Genomic DNA, 21,353 nt, shown 5'->3' on the forward strand with positions numbered 1-21,353 from the left:
CTGTCATTTAACAAATTCCTAGTCCCCCCCCCCCTTAATGCCTAAAGAAGGAACGTATTATAAAATAAACACTAATCAGTTATGAGTGAATTAAGTTCAAGTCTTCAATTATTTTTATGGTTTGTTTATCAATATATTAGCTGAATTTTATTCCCCCTACAATAGAAGAGCAGAGCCAGGAGTACTTACATCTGGTGTTTTACAAGAATGTCTTCAGCCAGATGTATGTCAGAACCTACATCATTATGTACTGGCTCATCAGCTTAATGTATTAGTGAGGCTCTCTTGATTGCCGTATATACTCCAAGAGAGGACGTTCTTGATACTGCATCATTTCTTTTTGGATGATGTTCACACATTAAATGTGTTGTCTTACACATTTTAAGGGTGTTATAAATCATATTTTGATATGTCAAACTGAATTATTAATTTTGTAACTATTTTAATTGTGTATGTTTAAATTGGTAAAGATTTTTAAAATTGTAATCAGATGCTTTTTTCACTTTAAAAACAATGAAAATGCAGTATGTAAACCTTATAAACATGGCTTATAATATTTAATTATAAAATCCACAGCTTAGTGTTAAGTATCATATAGTCCAGTGGAAACATACATCCTCTGGAAGTTACAGTTTGTTTTTCAAAGAGGCAAAGCTGAAATTGTTATTCAGTTCATGCCTTGTTCTCTTGTTTTTAAAGCAGCAGGAGTCAGAGAATCAGCTGACTGCTTTTATCTTAATTTTGCTTTTCCCATCATCCATGAAGACTTTGTTTTCAATAAAAATTAACTCTACACTTACAATACGTAATCATGTAAGTGCTGGCAACAGTGAAAGAGTGTAGTTCTCACTTTTTAAACTAAGCATATCAGATTATGTTAATATGCTTGTGAAGAAGGCACAAAAGAGGCTGTACTTCCTGAGAATGCTCAGGAAGATAAATTTATCTCAGTATCTACTGTTGTCCTACTATCGCAGCACCATTGAGAGTGTCCTGACATACGGCATTCTAGCTTGGTATGGGACCAGCTCTGTAGTGAACAAAAAAGCTCTACAGAGAATTATTAAAACTGCCCAGAACATCATTGGGCTCCAGCTACCCGCCCTGGATGACATCTTCACATCTCGCTGTTTTAGGAAGGTGCACACCATTCTCAAAGACTTTTCTCATCCTGTTTACAGTCCTCTTTTTGAACTGTTGCCTTCTGGCAGAAGATACATAACAACTAGAACTCAGACCACACGTTTCCTGAATAGTTTTTATCCCAGAGCTATACTCGCACTTAACAATGAACTAAAGGGTTATCATCAGTGAACTGTTGAACAATATTACTCGGTTTGTCGTGTAGATGGTTGAATGGTTCAGGGTGGGGAATTTGTAGTGGGTGGGACATTTTATTCTATTTTTTATTCTATTTTTTATTCTATTTTTAAATTTATCTATTCTGATTTTATGTATGGTGGGACTGGTCTCTGGGTGTCACACGACTTTCGTTGCCAATGACAATTCGTTGTTTTGACAATGACAATAATTTTATTATTATTATTATTATTATTATTATTATTATTATTATTATTATTATTAACGCATGAAAAATTTAGGATCCCAACTGTGCAAAATTTCTGTCATGATTCACAGTATTCATTGCTATGGTATCTGAAATGTGTTCGATAAGACATTTGGCAAACAATCTCTTTACCTATTGATCTATGGATTGTTGAAAATAATTATCAGTATAGCGACATATTTAGCAAATACAAACTGACTTTGTGGAAGCAAGGTAAAACCTTATTAATACATTTGTTTTATAAACATACAAATCTAATAAATAAATAAATAAATAAATAAATAAATAAATAAATAAATAAATAAATAAATAAATAAATAAATAAATAAATAAATAAATAAAAAAATTTTTAAAATCCTCAGGAGACTGATAATTCCTGGTTACAAATGCATCTATCATGGCTAATAGATCAACAATGTGTTTTAATTTTATCCCAGACATTTAAACACTCCTTGGCCTTTTTATAAAAGCATCAAGAGCATTAAATTAGTTTGTATATACATATATCTCCCATACAAGAGAGTTTTCCCTTCAGTGGAATGGCTTTGGGAGGGCAGAAAAGTGCCAATGTAGAGCTGCCCATTAGTAGATCACGTTTACTACATAGGTAGGTGAACTCTCAGTGATTTGGTCTTTTAACAAGAGAATCAAAAAAGGAAGGTAAGAGTTAAAGTTTTCAAATGTCATTTAAATAAAACAAAAAAATAGGAAACAAGATGCTAAGATTACAGCACAGGCTCTTTTGCCAACATTTTTGATATGAGCCTTCCTTTATCTGACCGTAGCACTTTTGATAATAAGAGTTTTCTTTTTACTTACACTGTGAATATTATACTCACCGGTAACTTTGGGGATTCCCTGCAAGCGAGGAACTGGGAGGGCAACTATAACCCCAACGTTTGTTCCAACCAGTAATAGGCCATGGCAAACTAAGAGGCTAGTCACTGAAACACGTTGCTGTCCTGCAAGATGCAGAGAATATTACATTACTTCCAAACCAGGGTTTGTTTGTTTTTTGCTGTTTATAGTTGTACTTGTAAAGACATTAATGAAATCATGAGCTCCTCCATATCTAAAAATGTTGCTGTGGTTTTATTCATTTTCCAAGCATACAATAAATCACTATAACACAAGGGCCACTTAGCCAAGCAATAACCTATTCTATTATTTCAGTTTCTGAAAACAAACAGTGAATTCACTGGACACATTTGGGTGGCTCAGGGCTGGAGAAAACTAATTCATGACCTGAAATATGAACTAGACATTTTGTTCTGTGTTTAAAGGAAGTTGCTGATGGCCCTAAGGACTGATGCTAAAATTAACTATCAAATATTCATAAAAAGGAAAGTCACGTGTTTAGGAAGTGGAATTCCAGGGCATTCCATCAGAACTGGGCAGAGGGCAGCTTTGAATGAAACATGAACGATGCCAGAAGGTGAATAAATAGCACTAAATGATCACAGCTCCAGAAAGTATATCAAATGATCCAGCCCTATTTTTATTCATAGAAAGAATGTATAAACCTGGTATTGTGCAACCTCTACAGACAGTCAGTGACAATAATCAAACACAGCCTATGAAAATGCCTTCATAATGGTCAGTTGGCAACTGTTTTATCCAATATTTGAAGTAGAGGGCATGAATATCTGCATACAAATAATCCAAGCACAATGATACATTGCCGATAGACTGAGAAAGTTACCAGTATATGATTCTAGACAGTTTGAATCTGAGGGAGGGGTAGCCTTTTCCTTCCTAATTTTAGTTTGAAAAAGAGCTAAGCAGTTCAAATGAATAATCTTATTCGGTAGGTAGATAGAAAGGAAGGCAGATAGTTGACAGATAGGTAGACATGGTTATCAATCAACACAAGATTCTGGATAGCGAACAATAAATAAGTTTTAAATTTAAATTAAATTAAAATTTTAATTTAATTTAGATTTAAATGTAAAATAAACATAATGATTAAAATAAACCCATACAGAGCAGATCCTACCCAAGTAACACAACAAAACGGATTCACCCAATTCCTTGGCCCAATGCTCAGGAATAACCAGGTCTTAGGAAAAAAACTAATGAAGTCAGAGCCATCAAACTCTTCAGGGGGGAAATGTTGTTCCATATGATATGCACTGTGAGAGAAGAGGTCCACCTCCTAGGCCCTATTAGATGGCACTGAATTATAGAGGGGACCTGGAGAATTTCTACCCTGTCCAAACCTGTGAGATCAGCAGAAATAATGGGAGACAGGCAGAGACGCACGCAACTAATTGGGCCCCATACCATGAAGAGCTTTATAAATGATAGCTAACACCATGAATATATATCAGGAAGTCCAATCAGAGCTAGTGCAATTGGTTGCAAAGTAGAGATGACCTGAGGCAAACCCATAAATATCTATGTGGCTGTATCCTGGACTAGCTGCAATTTCTAATGGTCTTAAAAGGCAGCCCTATGTAGAGCAACTTGCTAAAGTCCAAAATATGAAATGACCAAAGGCTGAGTGACCAAAAGCAGGACTAGTAAAATGATTTCTTCAAGATTTCCTTAAGATCAACAGCCTCAATCTCCTTCCAGATAATTAGGCATGGCCATGTATCGTTCTTTATGTCTCATACTCAAATCTCATTCCAAAGTTATACCCAAAAATTTACTACAAGTCATATGGTATCAATCATGCTCGTGTCCTTAATTTCAATGTTTGGATGATTTAAACATTTTTATTTAAGTTTTTTTTAAAGTGTACAAACGAAGTAGAAAAGAAAGAATCAGACAAAAAGCAAGTTTAGATTATTTAAATAAACAGAATGAGAATTTTCTTCTTCTTAAATCTGCATATTTCGGGGATTGTATACATGTACACCAGTTCAGTGTAAAATATAAACGTGTCTACTATTTGTTTCTTTTTTTCACATTTAGAGAACAATAAGATTAGGGAGAGGGATTTTAATTTTCTCTTCCCATGGAAGATATACACATACTGTATATTACTGTATATTGATTCTAAATGCATTGCCTAATACTAGACAATTTTAGACACAATACTATGTATTTTACAGAACATTTTAACTTCAAAATGACTGAAAATACCTGTAATTCCTGTTATGTACAGTAATTCTAATCTGCAGTAGTTTGATGACATTAACATCAAGGGGACAGAGGGAGAAAAGCTCAAGGCCTGTTCTGACCCCAGGATCTACAAAAATGTCTAACTGGCGGCTCATGCAAGTTAAACAACATTGTTTCCACATGTGAAAACTGCTAACAATTATCCTGCATGCTCACATTTTGAAAGGCAGAAGACCGACTTTGGAACAAACAATTCAAAATGCAGTCAAACGGAAATCCCCTGCTTTTAAAGTGATGGAACAGTTGGGAAGCACCTGTTTGAGAACATGAAGTTCGGAAACACATAATTAATATAAGATAGCAAATGCATTAAGTTTATTTGTGTGCACCGTTCCATATTAAGTACAGAAGGGTGGAATGGCTGCAGCTTTGTGCTTTACCAATAGTTTTAGTTCTCAAGAATGACAGCAAATCATTTCACTTTTTCGATGCTTCCAGTGAATATTTTTGGAATAAATTAATCCCACTTTGATCTTAAATATATACAATTTGGACTAAAACATGTAAGGTATTAAATTGGGTTAAATCTAAATAGTGCGACAGCTTTGTTTAGTATTCCTGTAATGCAAAGTATCTTCATGGGGTAGTGTATAGGTAGTCTTCGACTTATGACCACAATTGAGCCCAAAATGTAGGCTGCTAAGTGAGACATTTATTGAGTTTTGCTCCATTTTATGACTTTTCTTCCCATAGTTGGTAAGCTAAGAGAATCTGGCTTTCCCATTGACTTTGCTTGTCAGAAAGTTGCAAATATTGATCATATGACCTCGGGTCACAGCAATGATCATAAATGTGAACCTGAATTTTGATCACATGCCCATAGGAATGCTGCAACAGTTTTAAGTATGAAAAATGATAAGTCACTTTTTTAGTGCTGCTGTAACTTTGAATGGTCACTAAATGAATTGTTGTAAGTTAAGTACTATATTTTAATGGAATGTAAAATTCAACAAAAAGTAAAATAGAAACAATTTATAAAATGTAGTTATTGGCCATAAATAGTGAAAAAGTCATGACCATTGATTATCGTTTAAAATCTGTACCACAATGAGATGATCTTTGACTCTATAGGTCTGTTAATAAAAAGATGGCTTTAGTCCAAAAATCCAACTGAATTTTTCACATCTCTGAAAAAATAAGTAATTGTGATACTGAACAACTATTTAAAATGAATTCCAAGCTGACCTTGGCTATCACACTTTCAACAACATATTCCAAGTAATTTATATACTACAACTACACTATCTTCTCAATCATTATAACATAAAACAGAAACAAGATTTAAGATGATTCAGAGAAACTGGCAAAACTGAAATTTGAGCATAGACTTCCTGAATTCATACTTCCCTATGCCATATTTATTATAAATATGCAAGTCCAGTTGCAGTAAGATCATTGCTATTTCAGGGAGTTTAATGACGTATTTAATGATAGGAAGGGTTGTTTTTCCATTTGCCATCAAGAAATACATGTATCATACTGCTAAATTTAAAAAATGAAATCACACAGGTGAGCTGATACCAGTGGAACAAATTAACATCTTTAGATTTAGCAGAACTCAACAGAGCAAATTTTGTTTTTCATAAATTTCACATATAAAAAGAAGAAGAAATGGAATTTAGAATAAAATTCCAGTTTAATTCAAATTGTAACATGGACATTAATTGTTATTGTACAGCTACATCTGAGGAGGTTACATCAAACTAATAAGTTTGTCGTGGCCATCGTAGCGTACTGCTGTGAAAATCTTCAAAGGGATGTTTCACTTTGATGAAGGCTCAAGTAATGCAGTCTCTTGAAACTGCTCCATCACATAGCACGACCACTTTGAGTCCTGATGGTGCAGTGGTTAAAATGCAGTATTGCAGGCTAACTCTGCTCACTGCCAGGAGTTCGATCCTGACTGGCTCAAGGTTGACTCAGCCTTCCACCCCTCTGAGGTTGGTAAAATGAGAACCCAGATTGTGGGGGCAATATGCCGATATTTGTAACGGCTTAGAGCTGTAAAGCACTATGAAGCAGTTTATAAGTCTAAGTACCATTGATATTGGGTCTGTGAGCAAAGCAAAATGTTTTGTGTCTTCAACAAATGTTGCAGGTGCATGCTGAAGCTGGCCAGCCTGGAGCATTCTTAACCTATATTTAAAGTCTTTTATGCCAGATAGTTTCAGAGAACTACCTAGAGAACAAAGGCTGAGGAGGAACCTGGTCTTGCAACACAGGCCTGAAGCAGTTCCTGCCAGGCCAAAGGGCTCATCCGCACAACCAGCCGCACATTGGCCGAATTGCTTCATCACAAGGAATTACACAGCTTCTTTGTCTGAAGAAGAGAATCTTCCACAACATGTAAGTTTTTATTGAAACTAATCTAAGTTTACTGCAGTCACCTCTTTCTCATAGGACTGGACATAGGATGTTTACAAAACTGAAGAGCTCCCATTGTTTTAGTTATTTATTGGGCTTTAAGGTTTTTTTCCCAGTGGCTATAAATATTTACAAGCTGAACAAGCTGGACCACTTGCTAGAATGTTAAAAAGGCTTAAAATATGCAGTCTACTTCTGGATTCAACTTAAGGTGGTAGTTTTGTCCTTTAAAGACAACTGGTTGCTTAGTGACTTTTCAAAGTTATGACAGATATACCCCCACCCCCAAAAAAGAACTTGTAGTCCCATTATGCAATATAGGCAACTCCACTCCAAATTAAAAATAAATCTATTTGAAACATACAGATTATCAAGGTATATCTGTCAAGATAAAAGCATTCTTGCATAAGAATCCACATATCATGAGATTATAGCCATATGTTTTGGATGTCTGAAATCATTATTTGTGAAACATGTAGGTGTATCAATATTATACTTTCTGGTATGGAAAAACTCTTGAATTGCCATCTCAAAGCAATACACAAGCAATTAAAATACCAACAAATCATTTTACCATTTGAAAAATTAAAAGTTAAAACATCACCGTTGGCTCACACTCCAGATACATAAGCACAGAGAGCGCACGGCATTTAAAAGATGCCACCATTGGCACCTGTTGTGAAATTTTCTGGATGAGAAAGCATTTCAGATTTTTCCCAGTAAGTTGACATATAATTATTTACAAGATGAGAAAGTTGTGGGTGTGATATACAAACTGAATGTGTGCTTTAGATGAATGCACAGTATGTTCCCTTCTTTCACGCTTTCATAAAAAGTAACAGGCATGATTTGAAAGCATGTTTTATTTAAAGGTGTTCAAATTGCATGTTATTATTTAAGGGTGATTTTTCTTAGCATATCTTGAGATGATGTTAGGCAGATGTTTTACTGTATCCTGCTGTGCCTTGGTAAATTAACGAATCTGAGTTATATTTACATATTCCTAGTTTTTAAAATATAAGAGGATAATTAGTAGTAAGTTGGATGGATTCAGTTGCAGTGGCAATAAAGTAACCATTTGAAGTCCTGAAGACCAGTTAGAGTCAGATTGTCATAAATAAAATCTGTCTGGTCACTAAAGGACAGCAATGAATTAATGGCATATAATCAATCATAATCAATAATCAAAAGTGCCTTTATCAGGGCCTACCATGAAGTATTTTTTCTTTATAGTACGATGAAAACAAAGCTCAATGATATAGTATAGACCTCCTCTTATGACAATTCATTTAGTGACCATTCAGAATTATGAGGGCCGGCCTTTGAAGTTCTGGCCAGTCCAGCATCCTTGCAGTCACGTGATCACAATCGGAATAGAATAGAATTCTTTATTGGCCACGTGTGGTTGGACACACAAGGAATTTGTCATTGGTGTATATGCTCTCAGTGCATATAAGAAAAAAGATACATTTGTCAAGAATCATGAGGTACAACACTTAAGGATTGTCCTAGGGTGTAAATAAGCAATCAGGAAACAATCAATATTAATATAAATCATAAGAATACAAGCAACAAATTACAGTCATAGAGTCATAAGTGGGAGGAGATGGGTGATAGGAATGATTAGAACAGTGTTTCCCAACCTTGGCAACTTGAAAATATCTGGACTTCAACTCCCAGAATTCCCCAGCTAGCATTCGCTGGCTGGGTAATTCTGGGAGTTGAAGTCCAAATATCTTCAAGTTTCCAAGGTTGGGAAACACTGGATTAGAAGACAAAGAGTAATAGCAATGCAGCCTTAAGGAATAGTTTGACAGTGGTGAGGAAATTATTTGTTTAGGCTTGGCAACTGGCTCGTACTTACAACTGGTTGTAGCACTGGTTATGTGATTGCTGTTTGTGACCTTGTCCGCTGCCTTCCCAAAAAGGTGAATAAGGTAGTTGGCTTGGAAGCTTACAAGTCAGCAGGATAAGTCTTCTCTACCCATACATCCTCCCTCAGCTTCTCTGGGCTCATGCCATTCTAGCCATTCATGCACCCCCATGAACCATCCCCAAGTCTTCCCACACATCTCTCACAGGCCCATACTTTCACACACTCTCCTATGCCTCCCTTGCATCCTATCAAGCCTTGCTGCACTTCCCTTGCATCCCTTCACATCCTCCCAAACCTTGTCAGGCCTCCCCTGCACCCCAGCACATTCTTATGCACCCAAGCCTCATACCTTCACTACATCCTTGCTGTCTCTTTTCACATCTCTCTTGCGCCTCTTGCACTCTCCCTGAGCCTTGCTCTGCCTCCCTTGCATCCTTGTGCATCTTCTTTCACCCTCCCCAAATATTGCTGTGCTTTTCACACATCCTCACATATCCCCATGCATCCTCCTGTATCTCCCATCCTTGCCGTATCTTCCTCCCACTCTCATACCTGGCAGTAGCCAGGTACCTATCTGCTGGCTTGTTTGCACACTACCAGAGGCTTCCTGCCAGCTTCCCCAATGACTTGAAGGATGTTGCCTTGTTGTATGACTATATGGTTTGGTTAATAATGGCAAGTAGGACTACAGGGATTGCCGTTGCTGCATTCACTCTTTACATCAACACCCTTGAAAATGTCCAAAGATACTTCACCAGAAGAGCCCTTCCCTCCTCCACTCGAAACAGAATACCCTACGAGACTAGACTTTCAATCCTGGGCCTAGAAAGCCTAGAACTAAGACGCCTTAAACAAGATCTAAGTATTGCCCACAAGATCATATGGTGCAACGTCCTGCCTGTCGGTGACGACTTCAGCTTCAACCACAACAACACAAGAGCACACAACAGATTTAAACTTAATATTAACCGCTCCAAACTTGACTGTAAAAAATATGACTTCAGTAACCGAGTTGTCGAAGTGTGGAACTCATTACCGGACTCCATAGTGTCATCCCAAACCCCCAACAATTTACCTTTAGATTATCTATGGTTGACCTATCCAGATTCCTAAGAAGTCAGTAAGGGGCGATTACAAGTGCATTAGAGTGCCTTCCGTCCCATGTCCTATTGCTCTCCTATATCTCCTATACCTTTCTTCTATTCCTATATCTTTTCTTCTATTCTTTCATTGATATGTTCTATTACTATATCTTCTTTTCTATTCTTTCTTAGGTATATTTTACTATGAGTATCTCCTCTATAACCTTCATCATGTATTTTACTATGTGTATATATATAAATACCCACTAAAACCCTCATTGAGTATTGGACTAACTAACTAAACAAACAAACAAACAAACAAACAAACAAACTATATAAATTCCAGTCCCAATTACCACAGTAAGTCAAGAACACACATAATCTGTAGTTGGTGAGAATTATAGAATTAAGAAATTTAATTCTAAAATTAAGATTTAACTACAGATTACATCTCTAGTTCCAGATGTTCTGAAAGTGAAAAAGAACTTACTGTGGCTTTTGGACCCAACAATAGCAATCAAGAATTCATGAAATCTAAACCTTCATGCCTACCTGTTCATATATAGAAAGGGACTACAAAAATATGTCTTCAGACATAACATTTAAATACTAAGCAGTTACTTACAATATATTTTAAGCCTTCTTCTTGCCCAATGATTTTAAATGTACAGTATCTACTTCTAGCAATACCTATGTAGCAACAGCTTGCCTTCTGCAAGTTCAATATAGTTACAGAATGTAGACTTGCTTTTTAATTTTGTAAACAGACACTTGTGTGCTACGTTCTACTCTTTATGAAGGAAACGTTTCCATACCAGAATAGTTTTAACCTGAAGAAATGGGCAAGTAAAATATACAGCAACACCATTGATGCATTAAAAAGCAAACTACTTTTATTTTATTACTTTCTGCTTTTCAGAAGTCTATTACCTACGGATCAATGCATTTGTTGTTTTGTTTTCAACTTTTTCCAGCTTTTACTATGACACAAGAACATTTAAACAAATCACCCTTTTTCTTAGTTCCGCATTAAATCCATTTTAGTGACAACATAATCTTTGCTACTCTGTACAAACAAAAATTTCTACTGCAACTGTTACAAGAAATATGGGAGGGACATTTGAGATGAAATAGAAGCAGCTGAAGCATAATTTGTAATGGTGTGTGTATGTTTATCTCAAGTTCTTCAGCAGGAAAACGTAGTTTACATTTATCTTATTGTCTTTCCGTGGCAGTAATAGCTAAGATTAGATATTTTCCAAATAGCCTTTAAAAAAAAAATACACACAGGAATATCTATTTGTAAACCACACACACAGGCAGAGTTTACCTCTTTTACAAGAAAAATACTCAACCCTCTAGCCAGTGTTCCCTCTAATCTTTTTGGGGGGTGGGCAGAAAAGTATAGTGTCTGAGTGGCAGTCCCTTTGGGACTGGGCGGCACTCTTTCCCTCTCACTCTTTCCCTCTCGGCTTCTGGGCAGGTTTGAAAAACTCTGAGTTGATGGTGATTTTTAAGTGAGCCATTGCTCACTGCTCAGCTTAGAGGGAACTATGCCTCTAGCACAGTGACAAGAGATTGGGGGAAAAAATACTCTCTTGAGAATACAGAAACAAGTGGCTGATTTGTGTGTTTATTGGGCAGTTCCAAAGTTAAGGGCTTTTAAAAGTACCGGAAGAGAAGAGGAGAAAACGTGCAGTTAATAAAATTACTATTACGATTTTGAAGAACTGACAATAGGTTCTTTAAGAGAGAGCAGCTAACTTGCCCTGCAGTCACAAGGGTTCCTCAGCCTGACTTGCTGGGGAGGCGGGGCTTTATAAACATGCAGATTTAATTTGGAGACTGCCTGGAGAAACCTCTCCAATTTTCTTGGAAAGATTTTCAGAAATGATCTGCCTTTGCCTTTTTCCTAGTGCTGAGAAAGAATGACTGAGCTAAGATCACCCTAGCAATAGCACTTAGACTTACATGCTGCTTCACTTTTACAGCCGTCACAAAGTGGGATTAGAACTCAAAAGTCTTTCAGGGGTTTTTTTTTAGCCTGATGCCTAAACCATTAAGCCAAACTGGTTCCCTCTGATTTTCTATCTCACTATTTTCTTCATCCAGCAGTTTTTTAGAATTATGTTAACACTTGCCTTGCAGAAATCAGGTCTTTTAAGGTTTCCATTCAGATCACTGTCATGAGTAAAAGACAAGTCACATTTGGGAATGATAGCAAAACTGGATTATTAGGTGACTTCCATAGGTTTTGGATATTAAGTGCCAACCTCAGGTTTAAATCTTCAGATTTAATATCATGCGCACAAGGCAAGAGTTATTTAAATTTTAAAAAATGGTAATAAATAAATAATAGTACCTGATAACATATTGTGAGCAAGAGTGGCCACATTAACATCTTGGAGATGTTTAAGGGTTTCAGTATGGAAAAGGCGGAGAGTAGATCCTGATGTGAAGGCAATCCAGATGCCCACTCCTGCAACAGCCATATGAGAGATCACCATCCCTTCCTCTTGATGAGCTTCGAAATGGCACTGGATAACAGACAGAGGCCATTAAAAAGCATCCAGTAGGAACAGTAATAATAACAACAACCCATATTTATTTATTTTCATACAAATAACTGTGGACCTGTTGTGAAGGGCACCATGAACGAAGCATTATCTTGCCTCCTAACAAGAATTGAAAAAGAGAGATGGACACAGGTGCTTATCATGCAGTAGCACTTAATACAAAAGAACCATGATGCAGACATTCAGATATACCTCAGAGCTAGGATCTCTCGGCCAAAGACAGTAATATATAATAGTAGTCTCCTGCTGAAGGAAGGAAGTGATAACAATTTTCACAAATGGCCTACAGCAGTGTTTCCCAACCTTGGCAACTTGAAGATATCTGGACTTCAACTCCCAGAATTCCCCAGCCAGCATTCACTGGCTGGGGAATTCTGGGAGTTGAAGTCCAAATATCTTCAAGTTGCCAAGGTTGGGAAACACTGGCCTACAGAACATAATATTATAATTGAGACCCAAGCTCCACTAATTTAACACAATTGGAAGGGACCTTAGAAACCCTCTGCTCAAGCAGGAGATTCTAAACCAGTGGTTCCCAACCTTTTTTTGGCCATGCCCCACTTAAGCATCTCTAAAATCCTGAGGCCTCCCCCCTCCCCCATGACATATAATTCCTATTATTCAAAAAGTGAACTACTCACGCAGAGGAAGCCTAAAAGGCCATTAACTAGGTTTAAACAAGGTTCCAATTGCCCCCATTAAAAATGAAATTGCCCCCCTGTGGGGTGTGGGCCCCATGTTGGGAACCAGGGCTCTAAACCATTTCAGACAAGTGGTTGTCCAATCTCTTCTTAAAATCCTCCAGTGGTGGAAGTCCTTCAGAGACAGCTATCTGCCTTCAAAATGTTGCAAAAATTAAAAGCATCTTTAAGTATCTCCATTTGCAATGGTGGTAGCAATACTGAGTAGAAGTCATGCATAAACACTATTATTCTAACAGGCAGAAATATGGATTTTTTTTCAACTTTTTACGACAATGGAGCCAATAAATCCTTGAGTAACCCCAGAGTAAATCTCATTTATCTATGTGGCTTATGCTTATCTGAGAAGATAGTGAACTTATCATTAAAGGGAGTAATAAAATAGTCCAGTGAATGATAAAATACACACCATAAAACTTCCAGTAATTTTCTGAGAAAAAAATAAAAACAAAACAGTTGTGATTCCTCTGCTTCAAATCTATGGAAACAGATGGTACCACCCAAGTAACAAGACAAGTTGGGAGACGGCCAAGAAAAGCTACATTAATCTTATCAAACCATTAACATTCATTATTAAGTCATTTTAAAAACCTAAGAACTGCAGAAAAAAACAATTACTGCCAACCTGCTGCCATTGAGGACCTGTATACTGCACCAGTCAAAAAGAAGGCCATGAATATATTTACCGACCCCTTGCATCCTGGACATAAATTGTTTCAACTCCTACCCTCAAAATGATGCTATAGAACACTGCACACCAAGATAATTAGCCACAATAGTTTTTTCCTTAACGCCATCACTCTGCTAAACAAATTTTTCCCTCACCACTATCAAACTATTCACTAAGTCTGCATTATTATTACTATTAGTCTTCTCATTGTTCCTATCACCCATCTCCTCTCACTTATGACTGTATTATTGTAACTTGTTGCTTGTATCCTTATGATTTATATTAATATTGTTTCCTGATTGCTTATTTGTCCCTGATGACAATTATTAATTGCTGGAACTTGACAAATGTATCTTTTATTTTATGTACACTGAATGCATATTCCTTGTGTGTCCAATCACACTTGGCCAATAAAATTCTATTCTATTCTGTTCTATTCTATATCATAAAAGATAATTAATTAACCTGTTTCTTTATTGGAGACCCTATGTTAAACTATTTAAGGTAAGTAAAAATAAAGTCAAAATAAGGTGCATACGGGGAAAAGGTTGCTGCTAAGAAGTGAGTTATTTCTAGATGAGTGATTGCTGTGAGACATATCCTGTGGTAGTGTGCGATTTTACTGTGTTCTTAATGGCTGCAATATGACAGGTTAGAGAACATTAATATTAAGACATTTCAAAGTGTTTCTTGGGGCCCTCAAAATGTTTATTCTAAACTAAAAAAGGATTAAAGCCTTAAAGAACTGTCTCAAAAGCTTGACTATTTGTTCTATTTTGTGAAAAATACAGAATCCTCTTTCTGCCTTATAAACCAATTTATGAAGGCAATGATTTTTCACCTACCAATACAATTGTTAGGTTGTTTCCAAGTTACAAAACTTTACAATCTTTACAAAACTTTACAGAAGTTTACAATTAGCAAAACTTACCCTTTTGGGAAAGCTTCCCAAATCTGCCACTTAGGTAAGTAGTGAAAATTTTAAAGATAATTTAAATATCATTTGGATAATTTAAATTATCTGGAGGCAAGTACCTTTTCATAAAAAGAAGCTCTGTGCCAACCAACATGCTGATTTCAGCTAGAGTCCTCGGAGAGGGGTGGCATACAAATCTAATAAATTATTATTATTATTATTATTATTATTATTATTATTATTATTATTATTAATAATAATAACAATAATAACAATAATAACAATAATAACAATAATAATAATAATAATAATAATAATAAATGTTTCATTTAGCAACATATATTTTGGGCTCAATTATGGTCTTAACTTGAGGAATAAATATAAGTATGTAGTAAGGAAATTGACCTTTAGGTCATAACGCTTATCTAGACATCAGCTCTGTTGATCGACCACCTTCATTTTGGTCTTACATCCATTTAGTCACTTTCCTTGTCCTTTGCTCATAAGCATGGCCTTTTAAAATCAGCCCTTTTGTCAATTTCTGTTGCTGCTGGCATGGCCTATCAGATATTAGTTGCACAACTAGTGCCCTATCTTGTTCCCTGCCTTCTTATTGCAATTGCGACATTATTTTCACAACAAATAATATATGTGGAAGTGCAGACGTTCTCACAAGGAAAGCTAACTGAAGTGTCAGTAGTAGTTAAAAAGTGGTTGAAAGCCAAACATGACAGGAAGCAGCAGCCACCTTTACAATAAAAAAGTAGAAAGAAAAACAAGAGTTCCTATCTGAGTAAATAACACCAAGAACAACAATGTTTAGTTTAAAATGCTTGCAATTTACATGTCTGCTTTAAACATGGAGCTTAGAACTTTAAATTTAAGACAACTGTCTTAAACTCTGTATCATATAAAGCAAAAAATTCCCATATTAAGGTGATTTTATATATTAGGTCCATGAATTCACTTGTGCATTGCAAAACTTCAAGTTGAGCGAGGGCAGATGTGTCCATGCATATATATTCCCTAATCAGTTCATTTAAAGGCCCCTGTAAATGTATGTCTGATAACTGTACAAGTCATAAATATTTCCCAATTATAGTAATTGTGAAGGCAGAAATTAAATAGATCCAAGATTATCTTTAAAAAAGCGATACGTCATCTTGCCTACAGATTCGTACAATACACAAACAATATATCTATTTGGAAAAACATTTACAATAAAACATAAATAAAAATACAGCACAGCAATACTATTCTACCATCAGAGTCTCCTTGCGTGCCCAAGGGTATGCTTTTTGCAAATCAGCATAACATAAGTACAGATGGAAAAATGTTCATATTTCTCTTGTCACAATTAAGTCTCTTTCTAAATCCAATTCAAAAGCTGGACTATTTTTTTTTCTCTGTCTCTAGGGAACAACCAACAGTATAATATTCTTCTTAACCACAGGCTCTGAAATTATCTTTATCATCACTTTTACAATGTTTATTTTAGGGTTACAGTAAGTATGTCATCCACACAAATGCACTTGTATTTTTGTGGAGATTAATACAGTATGTTGGCATTACTTCTTCCATAGGTGAGATTATTAGCCAAACACTTTAAATTTTTGAGATTTCTAAGAGGATAATTTCTCATCTAATGTCTGCAAGTGGAAGAGCTCGTTGAAAAGATCATGAATCAGTTACTCCAATTCTTCCTTGTTGCTGCAATCCCTAGTGTCACTTTTCATGCTCTGCTGAAAGATGGGTAAATTATTTACCCAAGTAGTAAAATCAACATTTTATGTGCATCACTCTTCAGATAAAAGATTCTTTAGCTTGGCTTTTAGTCATTTGTGAATACATACACACACAATGATCTCAGAAAACAACATCCACATCCACGAAATGCTCTAAAGGAATCTGTGACCTCTCCTAACCCAGAGCATGGGGATCTGCTATAATTTAACACAGCTCTTTCTATCACAGCTCTCTCATACTGTGCCTTACACTTACGTCTTGCAAGAATTAGATCATTAATTGAATTGAAACTGGCAGAAATTACCTCACAACACTGAAGAAGCCTAGAATGGATTTTTTTTTTTAAAAAAGAAGCATTCTGCACAATAATAAATGAATCTCTTTCTCACAAATTAGTGTATGACTGTGAAGCCTTTTCATTCATCCTTTAGTTTAGCTTTTCATTCATCCTCCAATTTATCATTTTTATACCATGCAACTGTTCTCATTCTTTATCAGACAGAACATCTAGAACCATGATGGCGAACCTATGGCATGCCAGAACCTGGAAGAGAGCAGCTGTTTGGTGGGCATGCGCATGACGGAATCCAGAAGAGCAGCTGGCCAGTTTCGCGCTCCAGTTTCGGAACTCAGTGGCAAAAGGTTAGCCATCACTGATCTAGAACCACCCTGTTTCTCATGCAAAGGAAACATAACTGCTTTGTTTGCTGATGGTTGGGTGAGGGCCTCTTTTTATTAATTATTTATTTATTCATTCATTCATTCATTCATTCATTCATTCATTTATTTGTATGCCGCCCCTCTCCGCAGACTCGGGGCGCCTAACAACAATAGTGAAACAACATATAACAAATCTAATATTTAAAATAATTTTAAAAACCCTAATTTTTAAAAAACCAAACATACACACAAACATACGATGCATAAATTGTATAGGCCTGGGGGGAAAGGAATATCTCAATTCCCTGATGCCTGACGACAGAGGTGGGTTTTAAGGAGCTTGCAAAAGGCAAAGAAGGTGCGGGCAATTCTGATCTCTGGAGGGAGTTGGTTCCAGAGGGTCGGGGCCGCCACAGAGAAGGCTCTTCCCCTGGGTCCCGCCAAATGACATTGTTTAGTCGACAGGACCCAGAGAAGGCCAACTCTGTGGGACCTAACTGGTCGCTGGGATTCGTGCGGCAATAATAATAATAATAATTATTATTATTATTATTATTATTTATTAATTATTAGATTTGTATGCCGCCCCTCTCCGTAGATGCTCCCAAGGCATTTCTCTGCAAAACGAAGCAGCCCTAGCATTAAGCTAGCTTGGTCCATAATTCCATGCTAAAGCCTTCCCCTTCCTTCAGAACCAAAGAGCCTTTTCCTCAAGCACTATGGCAACCTTGAGAGTGCCAGCACACATTTTCATGGCTACAGCCAACTCTTTCATCCCAGTGGCGCCTGAAAGAACAAACCACTTTTTTTTAATACAAGAAGACGTTGCATAGTTTGCATCTTTCGCTTCCCCACTATTTATACGCAGCACAAAATCCTTTGTGATTCTCAGCCTGAAGAGCTCTGCCAATGACTACCGAATGCTTTCTCAAGCATAGCACATTCTGTATAATGGGGCTCATTGTTCACAGAATGTGAAGGGATTTTACTATGTGGGCCGTGTTTATATATGCTATTAAGGAAAAATGGGGATATTTTCATTTATCTGGCATGTTTCAGGCTTTGTTTTTGGAAAATTTCGATTACAAATTATAATCTTTCATTGTTATAATTATATGTAATTATTGAAGGGGGAAATATATAATTATTGTTAAGAGGGAAAGCTAGTCAGACCATATAAAGGCTACAACGTGAATGATAGGCAGGAAAGCCCAGATAGTGAAACAGGTGCCTTGAATCCAGGACTATTATAAACTCTCATTTTGAACAATGTAAAAAGAAACATTATAATGAATTGTAAAAAAGATAATGAATAACATCAACAACAACAATTACTTAGGATGCTGGCAGCAACCCGTATCAACCATTAGCACCAGTCAGTGGTATTTGTGACACTTTTTTAAATGTTCAGTTGACTGAGTCTCATGTTTAATGAATAAAAGATCTAATAATAATTAACTGGTGTCTGCAGAGGGGCGGCATACAAATCTAATTATTATTATTAATAATAATAACAACAATAACAACAACAGTAATAATAATAATAATAATAATAATAATTTTTAAAAAAACCTTAAATAGCATTTAGGAAACCTCTGCATTGCCAAAATTTCCATTTGCCAGTAACAAAAGGCCACACTGCTTAATCTGCACATATATTACACTGATACATTACGACATCCTAAGTTTTTGAGAATAAGTCAATGCAAATAAAAGTCAACTGGCAGTTGTGATTTCACTTTATGTCTTATAATAATAATAATAATAATAATAATAATAATAATAATAATAATAATAATAATACATTTTTATGTATGCATCTATTGCCAAATCAAGGTAGCAAATATACTTAACATTCCTGCCTATTTTCCCCACAACAATCGCCCATCCAACTTTCTTGCTTAACAGAAAACTGGAATTCACAGACTCTTAGTTTCTAGGCCAGGACATTCACCACTACACCAACTCTTATATCCTGTTTTGCTTGCATAGACCCCTTTAGGAATTAGCATTGCAAACCTGATACTAATGCATTACCAAACCTTTTGGATTTACCCTGGGAGTTCTTATACTAGTTACAGAAAAGAGAATTTATTCTGCAGAATACCACACAGGACCCAGCCTCAACGTTTGAAGCCAGGCCTTCAGAAAATTTCCCTTCCAGTCAAATATGGTGTTTATAAAAGCTGCAATATATTTTGATCATTCCTAAAATGTAACATTGTTTCTAGCTAAACACGTACCCAGTATAACCACTGAAATGAGGAGTATCACTGTGGTTGGCATAAAGCTTAGAACAAAAATATTTTCAAGTGGAGCTGAACTCAGCATGAATCTGGGATTCCAGGAAGAGTCCAAGCATCAAAAACATAAACAGCAAGGAAGGAACAGTGGGTAGGAAGCAACAGCAATGCAATACAATGTGCCAAATAATTTGTTCTTGTGCCTTGAAAATATTGAATATGTGAAAGAGGCTCAATTGTGCATAAAGACTTCATTTTGTGCTTGTTAGCAAAATACCACCAAATTTAAAGAGCAACGTGGCTGCAATTATGTTAGAAAGGTGGGGAGGGTATAATAGGGGGGGGGGGGAGGATGGTGCCAGCATGAATCTAGCGGTAGGTCACCTTAGTGGCTGCCCCACCAATATGGAACAGTTAGACTTGAGTAATCAGGATGGACCTCATATTTTTCTCTCTCTTTTTTGGAAAATGTCAGGTAGCTCCATTTTGCTGGTCCTATGGGGCATAAGCAGGTATTTGTTGGGCAGTTTTTTTTCATTTGATAGTCAGTGTGTTTTACCTTTTATGAAGTTTACTAGAATGGCAGGGTTTTATGGGACTATTTGTTCTTACTGATTACAAATCAACAGAATCTGGTGATTGAGGATAGTCTATGAACGTTGCAATAAATTTTTGGGATCTCAGCTGGATGCATCATAGAATTGAGAAAACTGCCACTTGGAACAGGATTTAAGAAGCTGTTTTTTTTCTTTGCTCCACTTTAAGGCTGCATAAATAATGAAGCTTGATCAAATCAAAAGCTAAGCTACATGGACCCAATTAATCTACCTCAAATACAGTACCTGATTCTCCTGCTTGCTGGCTAGCAGAATCACCAAAGGAAGACCTACCAAAATGGCTCATATTCATTCTCTCTCTCTCTCTCTCTCTCCCCCTCCCTCCCTCCCTCCCTCATATCTTTGGATGAGTATTGTTTTCCTCAGGTTTTCAGAGAAAAGGGAACTATCCAGTTTTCCCCAAAATAAGACATCCTTTGATAACAGGCCCAATTGGGCTTTTGAGTACTTGACAATAAGGCCAAGCGCTTATTTCAGGGTTCAAGAAAATATAAGGCTTATTTTGGAGGAAACACAGTAGTCTTAAGGACAATTAACATCTCCTGCAATCAGTGCTTTTATCTAAGGTAGCGATCCCTGGGATTCAAACTGATCATGCAATAGAGAACAACGAGCAGCTCACAAGAAAAGTATTCATCAGTCTGTGTTAGCTTGTGCCTTACACCATTCTCACCCAGGAAGGCTGAAGTGATCATACACTTGCACTCCTTTCTTGTATATTTTATTTATTTACATACAAATAACGTCATTGCAGTCATTCAATGTTGTAACCCATCGTGATCCATTATGTGAGTTGGTAGATATTTTTTTCCACTTCCCAGTCCAGAAATTAGAGAGAAGAATTAGCCCAAACCCAAACAGCTTTCATGCCTATGGGAGGACTGCAATGTGGATCTTCTTTGCATGCTTACACAGATATCCATACATGCCTCTAAAAAAACACCTCTAAGATTGTTTACCGTATGCTCTTCTGCGTTCTTTGTACAACCAAATGGAGACAAAATTTAACTCTACTGAACTGTACTAACTTTACTTAACTATGAATAACAAACCTGACCATAATGGAATCTGCTCTTATTTAAAATAAAGTTTTTGGATACTTAGTTTGGTCTAGAACAGTGATGGAGAACCTTTTCTTCCTCAGGTGCCGAAAGAGCATGGGCTTAAGCTACTGCGCATGCACGAGTGCCCACACCCATAATTCAA

The 21,353-nt window shown here is 36.4% G+C and overlaps 1 protein-coding gene across 3 annotated transcripts in view; it reads right to left on the bottom strand.

Moving 5' to 3' along the window:
• Positions 1–21,353, bottom strand: part of ARHGEF10 (Rho guanine nucleotide exchange factor 10) — a 115,083-nt gene that overhangs the window by 1,161 nt on the left and 92,569 nt on the right. For all 3 annotated transcript variants that reach the window (XM_070732898.1, XM_070732897.1, XM_070732894.1), the window contains 2 exons: positions 12,381–12,555; positions 2,407–2,529 (listed from right to left, as the gene is read on the bottom strand). In XM_070732898.1, coding sequence (XP_070588999.1) covers positions 2,407–2,529; positions 12,381–12,555 — 298 coding nt within the window. The remainder of the gene's footprint in view (positions 1–2,406; positions 2,530–12,380; positions 12,556–21,353) is intronic.

The sequence above is a fragment of the Erythrolamprus reginae genome, chromosome 1 (genome assembly GCF_031021105.1).
Source record: "Erythrolamprus reginae isolate rEryReg1 chromosome 1, rEryReg1.hap1, whole genome shotgun sequence".
In the NCBI taxonomy this organism is placed as follows: domain Eukaryota; kingdom Metazoa; phylum Chordata; class Lepidosauria; order Squamata; family Dipsadidae; genus Erythrolamprus; species Erythrolamprus reginae.